The 10,669-nt window shown below is 34.0% G+C and overlaps 1 protein-coding gene across 1 annotated transcript; it reads right to left on the bottom strand.

The window, feature by feature from the left end:
- Positions 1 to 8,594: 8,594 nt before the first annotated feature.
- LOC140810820 (transcription factor MYB61-like) lies at positions 8,595 to 10,439 on the bottom strand. The gene is made up of 3 exons (XM_073168712.1): positions 10,224 to 10,439; positions 9,957 to 10,086; positions 8,595 to 9,855 (listed from the first exon to the last, which is right to left on the bottom strand). The coding sequence occupies exons 1-3, from the start codon at positions 10,354 to 10,356 to the stop codon at positions 8,868 to 8,870; spliced, it is 1,251 nt and encodes a 416-aa protein (XP_073024813.1). The 5' UTR covers positions 10,357 to 10,439; the 3' UTR covers positions 8,595 to 8,867.
- Positions 10,440 to 10,669: the final 230 nt, after the last annotated feature.

Genomic DNA, 10,669 nt, shown 5'->3' with positions numbered 1-10,669 from the left:
GAATTTCAAATTTATGGGATATTTGTTCATACGGAATTTTTGGGTGAAATAAAAACAAAAGGGAATTAGTGGTGTTCAACATAAGTTATCAATGAATGAATATTAAGATTTTTATTGAGTAAGAAATCAAAGAGCTTGATATGGGGATTCTAGAATTCTATGGGTTATAAGTGGAGTTGATATATTAGAGTTAGTCCATCACTAACAAAGGAAACTTATTAATTTATACGCTAGAATTAATTGAGTATTGAGGATACGTCTAAGTGGAACATTCGTACCAATGAGGAAGGTCCAAGTGTCTTAGGCCTCAACTATATTGTAATCGTGAAGAAAATATTTTAAGCATGTGATTGATGCTAGAAAGGTTTTATTATTTAAGTAGAAGGTCAACATTGTGTATGTTGATTTTTATGGATTTTTGTTACTCCAAATTAAAGGTTGGCAACAATTTTATATTTGAGACGTACTTGTAAATAGCTAAGTTACATAAGTTTGGTGTCGTAAGGGAAGATCCGATTCAAGGATTGGAGGCCAATATTATTATGGGGTTAAGATAAAGTTTAACTTTTAAGTGTATTGCTGAGGATAGAAGTTGATCAGTAACCTTTGGTGCTAAGAGTTCTTAAGTTGAACTGCATAAATGCTAATGTAATAGGTCGTTGACATTACAGGTATAGTATAAGGATGTAAGATACGATAAGTTTGAACCTCCATTTCTAATATTGAGAACGGTGAGAAAAGTCAGAATTCGAGGTCATAGTAAAGTAAAGCTAAGTTACCATAAGTCGTTTTAAGTCGCGATTAGAAAACGAGGTTTTTTTTTTGGTAGGCAACTTAATTAGGATTGAAGAGACGTAAGGACAGCCTAGAACTTTAAAAAAAAAATTATTCTGAGTAACGCAGCGGTAGCGTGGATCGTTGGGATACTAGAATTAAGAATCTAACTTTTGGATGATCAAGGATAAGCGAATTTCGGGACGAAATTCAAATTAAGGGGGATAGATTGTGACGTCCCGAAAATTTGAGGTCCACATGAACCACGTGCGTGCAAGTTATTAAATTCCTCATGTACTTTATTCAATAGTTTTAATGCAAGTTTATTTCATTAATTTGTGTTTTAATTCATGATCTATGAATTTGTATTATTTTAAATTATTATATGATGCACGTTAAAACATTTTCCTTGAGTTTTATGTTTCAGGCGATTATTCGATGCGGGATCGAGGAAATGAGACCGACGACGATTTTTGGCAATTTTAAAATGTGGTATTTTATTTTAAGTCAAGGAAGGGACATTTTAAATGATTTATTTAGTTCTTAGAATTTTAAAAGCCTAAATTAATTATTAAGTGATTTTATGAGTTTTAAACTTTTAAATAGGTGACACTTGTGCATTTTATTTTAAAGTAGAGGTGTTAGAAAAGTTAGTATTAGATTTGTATTATTTTATTAATAATTATTTACCCAAGCATGACTATCCCCTAATTAGGCAATTAATTATGTAATTAAGCTATTTCCCCCTACAATATCAAACGCACGCACACACAACTACACACACATTTACACGCCTACACACACACCCCCCTCATTCCCATTCATTTCATATTTAGTAAAATCTAGGGTTCTAAAAGCTTGACAGCAGCCGCCCTTTCCCCCTTCAAATCTCCAGAAAATTTTCGTGTAATTTCTTCAAGGAAATTGAGCCACAGTCGTCCCGGATCAACCTCGCTTCTATCTCCGCTTCGGTGTCGCCGTTTCGGTAACGTTTGATATCAAAAGGCACGTATATTCTGTTATTTCTGCATCGATCTTGTCATATTAGGTGTTGTGTTATTTTTAGACGTAAAAATTCATGTGTGACGTTCGTCGTTTGAGCAGAAAATGATTTGGATCAGTTTTGAAATAATTTTAGATCTGAAAATCACGTTTTTACTGTCTTTTTAAATACTGCGACTTTTCGGTCGTGATTCTGAGAAAACTTTTAACGTCAAAATTGTAGAAATTTTTGGTACCTTCGATTTGATATAAAATTCGAAATATTGGATAAATATTGAGTGAGTTATGATTGTTTTCGTGGGACTGCTCCAATTGCGTTTCCTGAAAATTATGTTAGTGATATGTTCTTGACGTTATTCGTTGCAGGCTTCGTTGGGCATCAACGGGCTTGTGCTACTGCATTTAGATATGTTATGAGATGTATTTAGGTGTTATTTGGTGGTTCGTTTGGGTCGGGATTGGCTTGGGATGTAATAGAAGTCTTAGGAAGCGAAACGATGCCTAATTACGGGTTATTGTTGTGTTGGAATTAATTGTTGATGCTTAGGGACGTTTGGGGCGTTTTTACGGGTTTGAATCAATGTAATAACATCCTAGGATGAGTCTCGAGGTGTTGGTTCATGGTCCTTAGGCTTGGATTGAAAGGGTGAAAGATTAAGTTAGTGAGTTTTCGTGAATTTGCAAAGACAGAGGGTACCCGAACCCCGGCACGGAGTCCGTGTCCTTTTTCCTTCAAAAATACGAATTTCCAGAGCCTACCCGGACCCGTACACGGACCCCTACACGGGGTCCGTGTACCCCCTCTTAAAAAAAAAATAAAAAATTTAAAAATATATTTTTTTTTTTTTAGGATTTTCTTCGGGGTCCTATATCATGGCTTAGTACGATGGTTAAAATTTATTTATGTAAAAATATAGGATTTGTTTTGGGTTTTCATGTAATGGTTTAGTACGATGATTAAACGAGGTCAAGTTCGGAGCGAACTAGAATGTCATAAGCTACTTATTCACTTTGGTGGTGAGCTCGAGTACCTACGTCTAAGACATGCAAGTTAAGTTTTTAAATTCATGTTAGTATGTGCAGTAGCGGCTCCAAACGAGATCCAACGAATCCATCAACGCCAAGTAAGTATGATGACATGCAAAGAAAATATTTTAAGTTTTTGGAGGTATGCTAAATGTCTTGTGACCAATTTATGTTAGGATTGGAAAGCGTTAAATTATGAACGGGGACCAATCCGCCCGTTAAATTATGAACGGGGACCAATCCGCCCGTTAAATTATGAACGGGTTAGATCGAGGTTGGAAAGCGTTAAATTATGAACGGGGACCAACCAGCCCGTTAAATTATGAACGGAGATCTCATGTATGTGGCAGTGGATACGTCCCTGTCAGCCCAGTACTGTGGTTTGTCTGATCAGGCATTGATTATGTTATGGGTCACTTGCTTTGAAACATGCCTCTATGCAAAATGATGAAGTTATGTATGTTCAAGTATGCAGTATGTTTATAAAAGTTTATGTTGATGGCACGTCTAGTTATGTATGTACGTATTGTTGGAAACTGAATTCTGGAGTTTGACAAAATATAAACCAATCGACTAAAACATGAAAGCATATTCGGCAGCTGAACAATCAACTAAAATCAGTTGACATAAATAGTTCAGTTGAGAACTAATCAGTAAAACATTCAGCCGTATATATTAAAGCTTCACGACTGAAGACACCTCGGGAAAGTTCATCCAAGCAGACAAAAAGACATATCAGACAGCAACTGATTTACTGCATAGAACAATGTGTTTCGGTTATCAAGAATCTATACGCCGACTTATAATAAATGATGAAGCGGCATCCAAGAATATTGTCCAAGAAATAATAAAGTGGCAATCAACGGATACGAGAATTCAAAATTACCGTTGGAAGAGAAGCCTATAAATATGATTAAAGAGCAGTTGACAAATGACGCTATTATTCAATCTTAAACTTGCCATTACTCTGTCAAAATCACTGCTCACTCATATCAGATTTACTCGTAGCAATCAAGGCTACATATTGAGCAATTTAGCACTGTGAAATACTGAAAATTCGACTAAGTGCTAAGTTCAGTTACTTACAGAGATCATTGTATTATACTAAGAGTTTCAGTTCAGGCAGTAGATAAGTCCTAACTGAAGTGGGTCTGTACAAGCATTGTACTCGATCAAAGTCTTTTAGTAAATATCCTATCCTTGAGATAGAAGGGGTGACGTAGGAGTTATTCAATTCTCCGAACATCCATAAACATACCGTGTCATCTTTATTTCAGCTTTTCAGTTTCAGTTAGATATTCTATCTATCAATCAGTTTACTTTCCGCAACTGCTTATTCAGTTTAACTGGTTGATATTGACTGACAGGATACTAAGTTCAGTTTGTAAGAAAACTGAACTATCCTTTTCGAAAAACATTTAAATTCCTATTAGTGTTTATTCAACCCCCCCTTCTAAACACTAATTAGCCAATAACCGATCCTAACACGTATGTTCAAGTTTATTATGCAAGTTCAAGTTTCAAGTTATGTACGTTCTATTTTTAAGATGCATGCGATTTTATTATGTAGTACTCGTTATCCCAGTTTATACGTGTTGAGTCTTTAGACTCACTAGACTTGATCGATGCAGGTGACTATGTTGAGGAGACAGGAGGTGGTGACCAAGGGGCAGGCTTGGACTGAGTGGCAGGCTAGACCCGAGGACCGCAATGTTTATGTTTTTATGCAAATGTTAAGTTACTCTGATTTCATATTTTGATGGAAATACTTTGAGCAAACCTTTTGTGAGAAAATTTTATTGAAGTTATTTTGAGCAACCATGTCTTATGGGGGACTTGGTTGAGATATTTTATGGCAAGCATTGAAAGTATTTTTGCGTTCTAGAAAATTTTTAATTTTTCCGCGAATTTTAAATATGAAAAGTACGGTACGTTAGAACAACAATAGTTGTATTTGGCTTTAAGATCTTTAATGGTCCGTCTGTGATGACATACCACATGTCATCATCCTGCGCTGCAAGGTGAGCTTGCATACGGATCTTCCAATCACCAAAATCTTCTTTCGAGAACATGGGAACCTTGCTGAAGTGTGCCATCTGTATGTATTTTCAGGGACAAGAATAACCTTCTCTGATATCAATTGTTGGGGATCGAGGAAGAGTTTAGAGGGAGGGTGAATGAACTCTTCTCCAATTTCTTCTTTTCTTTCTCGGATAAAGAAGGTGCTAAAATTCTGTTATGGATGATAGCTTATCTTGTCGTGAATACTTCCAACATATTACAATTTTAAGTGCGGAAACAATCTGATGGAGTGAATGAAAATAGTAATATCAGTAGACATCAGTTGTTTATGAAAGTTCGAAGATAAAGTCTTCCACGTCTCCCATTCTTCTGTTTCCAGAAGATATCACTAAAAGACTTTGGATTTTACAGTACAACTCTTGTACACACCCACTTCAGCATAGCTTACCCTTTGCCTACTGAAACTCTTAGTTACTCAACACAGTGAGAATACGATACCACAAAGATCTGAAAAGCTCTTTTCAGATTACAAACTCTTCTTGATAAAATATGAGTGCAGTGAATAATTATGAAGAGTGTAAGAAACAGTAGCACAAAATGATCTCAATAGATCAGATATATACTATGAAGCGTGTGCTACTTTTCTTTATGTTGAACTCAAAGATATCAAGGATTCGTGGTTTTCTCGTTTCGTGAAAATACAGATTGATTTTGAGAGATATTTCGCATTGTCTTCTATATGGGTTTGTTCCATATATATAGGTGACTGAGTTCAACGTCTTTAATCAGAAACTGTCTTCTGACTTCTGATAGAATCAGTTTTATTACAGAAATAAGTTCCTGCAGAAAAGCTATAAAACAATCAGTCTTGTTTTATACTAAAATCGGCAAAGTGAATTAAATGACTTCGTACAGTGATTAATGCATCAATTAATACTTGTACTAGAAAAAAGTAATGGTAACATTTATAACTGATAACGTTAAGATGTCGAGTCTAATAAAGTCCTTTCTTCTGCTTCTGATTCTATATCCGTTTAGGTACTTCTTCTGATTTTCTACGCTACTGATTCTGCTTTTTAGTTATCTGCTGTTTTAACGAGTGATCTACTGGTTTTGATTTTCATCGGCACAATAAATTTAGATCTAACAATACGATACCACATCAGTGCCATGTCGAAATGCCAAAATTACAACCACCAAAAAAGAAGAAGAAAAAGAAAAAAAGAAAAATAATAAGATTGAACTTTGACAAAAGATGACCAAAATTACAATACAGACAAATAAAAAATACAAAAGTTTTCAATTATTCCCATCTATATTGTTCCAACATTAGATAATAAGGTCAAGCTATTTGGTCCAACGACAACTACTCGATCGTGCAAAAATCATTAGTCACACAAACGTAAAACTCATAAGGAAATTAGAACAACAAATCTACTTCTTTAACAGAATACTTCATCGGGTTCTTGATGGGCAAGAAAAATGTCGTGGAAAAAACACAAAAAACGAGAATTTTTCTTTTTTCAAGGGAAGGATGATTGTTGGTGACACAAAAAGTAAAATAAGGAGGATTCTTTCTTTCTATTCTATTTTTCACTCGAGCACAAATCTTATTTTCAAAGGAAATCGTAGATTTTTCATGTCAAATGTCAAAATATGTATGATGTTTGATGATAACGCGCTAATTAGATGTGATATTTCTCTCAACATTTATAGTTAATCTATATTAAAAAAAGAGAGAAATATCTTAATATGATCCTTTAAGTTAGACAAGACATTTTATCCTCTGAGATTATGTTTACCTGCTGTGATAAATATATGATTATACTAATAATCGTATCAATCCCATGTTTACTTGTTTCTTATGACTGGTAATAACTCGTAAAACTTGTACATACTTAACTAATTTAGACTTTTAAATTTGAAGATTTATCACAAATAAAAGTATGATAAATAATCATTTTTAGTTAATACTCTTTCCAACTGACACTATAAAAAAAGGCCTACGTTTCACTGTTGTCGTAGGTTTTTTAAAACTGATGTTAAAGCCCCTGTGGTTAAAAGGTGTGCTCAAAGACAATGGTTTTTATCCGTTTTTTATTTTACTGAAAATATTAGCGACGGTTGGTTCATGATTTTCGTCGCTAATATTTTCAGTAAAATAAAATAAAAAATTAGTTTTAATAATTAGTAAATCTAAAAAAACTTACAATTTGAATAGGCTAACAATATTAATGATTTTAACTAATACTTAAAAATTTACAAAAAAATAAAGTGAAAAATCACATTAAAACACTTTACTTCCAAAAAAAAAAATTATATTAAAATATCATTTTAAAAAATTATAAAAACAGAATAAAAAATCAAGATATTATTTAATACATTTCATTTGATTTTATCCTCATTTATCGATTTTTTTTACTCAATTTATTGATTATTTTTTTAAAATAAATAATATTAATACCCAATAATTTTGGTAAATTAGAATTACTTACATGTATATTAATAATAATTTACATTCTCCAATAAAAAATAAAATCTCAATTTTACAAATACAAAATAAAAATAAGATTATTTATTATATGGAGATGAAACAATTGTTTTCAATCATAAAATTAATCAATCAAAGAGAACTTGTCACTACTTATCCATCATTGTTGGTGCAAATGAGATTCGCCAATATTTTTTAAATTAAAAAAAAAAAAAAACAATCTTCTTTGGCATGATAATATCTTCATAATTTTTTTTTTGTGAATTAGTCGCACTTGACATGACTTGACTTAAAAATCTAAATATTAATATACCGACTATATAATAGTATACAACTAAATTAATTGTTACAGAGGAAGGGACTATATATCTAATGCTATATATTCTCCTTCTGTATACGTCGTATGATTTAAGAATAAATCTTTTGTGAGATAGTCTCACGAATCTTTATCAGTGAAATGGGTCAACTTTATCGATATTCAAAATAAAAAAAATAATACTCTTAGTATAAAAAGTAATATTTTTTCATAGATGACACAAATAAAATATTTGTCTCATAAAATACTACCCGTGAAACCGGCTCACATAAGTTTTTGCCATAATTTAATTGTAAGTGTCCGCAAAAAATTGAAATCCATTCGTTTTGTAGCATTTTCAGTCACCAAGCAATTATAGATAACCCACCAACTGTGTAACTCATTATTGAAAATTCTTGATTCTCATCAAGATAATGCCTATAGTACTTCATTAAGATAACAACATGGCATAGAATTTGTAACTTTTTTTTTCTTTTTTAAAATCAAATTATTTGCCATTTTTCAAAATATAACTTTAGATTATTCTTAATCTATTCATTACTAAATCTGAAATAAATTAGAATGTAATCGTCCACAAAGTTTGGTCGATTTCGAGAGTAATCGGGAAAATTCCAAAAATTATCTTGTAAGTTAGGTTTTGATCCTCTTATTGGACAGAATTTGATCTTTTTTTTTACGTAGTATTATTCTAATCGAGATACTAATGTAGCACCAGACTTGTAAATATTTTTTATCGTGTCGGATCGACGGATCGTGTTGCATTTTGCCACCCCTAATTTGCTGCTTGACTATTTTGTCATCTGAAAGAGATTGGACTCGTACGTGCCCAAGTTAAAAAGGTAGAACAGAAAAGCTTAAAAAAAAAAAGAAAAAAACATCGGACAAGTTACACTTAGTCATTGTCTTGAAAGGGAATTTCCATTCATGGGTTGAAGAATATGATAGAATATGAAAACAGTTTACAATAATTATATGGTAAAATCCCAAACAGTAAAAATTGATTTTTTAACTATTAACAGACACTAGAGTTCACAAATCCCACAAACAAATGTATAGAAAAAAGGAGAAAAGAAATTGTAGCAAAGCTTGTAATTCTTGCACCAAAAACACACAAGATGAGAGACACTGAGAAATTCTGTATAAATCCTATTTACAGATTAAGAATATGACAAGTACTCTACAGCACACAGTACCTGTGAAGAAGAATTAGCAGCTTACGGGGAAGTGAGAAATAAGCTAAGAAAACTGAAACTGCTTGTTGCCGCTGTATAGTTCTGTATCTTGCAAAGACTGCTGCTGTTGATGATGATTTGAATGCCAATTCCCATTGATTAGTGAAGCTTCTGGTTGAAAAATCACTTGGGATTTCGATTCGGCATATAAATCTTGAGCAGTTTGATGGTGAATAGAGTTTAAAAATGGAGTTTGGAGATAGTCAGCCCACTTGATATCTTCCGGTCCACTTTCTTTTGCTGGCTTTACACACTCTGCAGCTTCCCAAGAAAATGTATTATTTTCGAAGAAGCTGAAGTTTGGTCGAAACTCGGCGCTTGAGCTGCTGCCATTGCTGCTGAATGTACAGGGCTGGCTCCAATTCTGGAACTTTTGATTGAAATGGCTAATGGGATTCTCAGAAGTGAAGTTCATGGAGAGGGGAAGACTGGCTGCAATAGTATTGGAATCGATGAATTGGTGATCAGAAAAAAATTCTAAAGATTTCGGGTTCGAATTGAAGAAAAGATTTGCAGTGGGATTGGCCGAGAGCCCGGTATTCGGGCTGTAGTGTATCCGATTAAACGGGAGGAATCCAGACATATCGGAAGGTTTACAGCTTGTGCTCGAACTCTCATGACTGGGAACAAACCTGTTGAGAAAGAATTCATGTGTCGAATTCGGGTGTGAAACCATGTTATTGCAGCTGTTTTCGACCCGTGGATACGTTTCTGATAAAACCGAGCTGGATGGTTTCGGCCTGTCGGCCACCAGACCTTGATTCGTCGAATACTCGAGCTCGAATAAGCTTACCTCGCTCGAACCTTCCGATGTTTTTTCGTTGTTTTTACTGCTTGGAGAGGCCTTATCTTCAGTCGCAACTTCTGATAGAGGCTTGTGTGTATTGGGATCGATGCCCTTTTGCCTTAGCTTTTTCTTGATGGACGAGTTCCACAGATTCTTGATTTCATTATCTGTTCTCCCAGGCAATTGCGCAGCAATCTGTGACCACCTATTTAATAATAAAAGGTATCAAAATCATGAGTCAAATTAAGTACAAAAATCCGCGATGAGTTAATAAATGAAGCATATATTAGTACAAAGAAAATGTACCTGTTTCCAAGAACTGCATGCAGTTCAATGATCAAACCCTCTTCCTCTTGCGAAAACGTCCCTCTTTTCAAGTCCGGCCTAAGGTAATTGATCCACCTCAATCTGCAGCTCTTACCACACCTTTGAAGCCCTTCAATATTCATCACAAAATGTAAAGAAACAAAAAACTAGCTAGCAAAAGTGCTCGTTTATCCCGGACTCCGGCACAGCTGCAGAAGTAATAGAAAAACAGTAAAAGGATACCAAAATAGATCCTTAAAACGTTACCGGCAAGCTTTGGGACCGAGCTCCAGCAGCCATGGCCATATTTAGTGATGTGTTTAATGAGTTTCTCGTCTTCTTCGGGCGACCATAGCCCTTTTCTGAGCTTCTGTTTGTAGCAGCAAGAATGCCTGCCCATATGGAGTGCAATTCAAATGAATTAATGCTGGCCAAATTTCTGTGATATAACGCAAGAGGGAGAGAGAGAGAGGGGTTTCAAAATGAGATTATGCAAGGTGATGTGAAGAAGGGGCTTTAAAAAGAAGGTCACAATCAAAAAGATTGTAATATTAATTTATTTTGAATAAAAGGTATCGACAGAAATTTGTAGGAATAAAAACTTAATGAATGAGTATAATTAATAAACTTCAAGTTCGTGGAGGTTTTGGAATTTAATTTCCTTTTCTTTTTTTTCTTCCTATTATTATGAAATGGGATTTTTCAGAATATTA

This window comes from Primulina eburnea, chromosome 13 (assembly GCF_022965805.1).
Source record: "Primulina eburnea isolate SZY01 chromosome 13, ASM2296580v1, whole genome shotgun sequence".
NCBI lineage: Eukaryota > Viridiplantae > Streptophyta > Magnoliopsida > Lamiales > Gesneriaceae > Primulina > Primulina eburnea.
The sequence above is the reverse complement of the archived record's forward strand: the minus strand, read 5'-3'. Positions and strand labels throughout refer to the sequence as shown.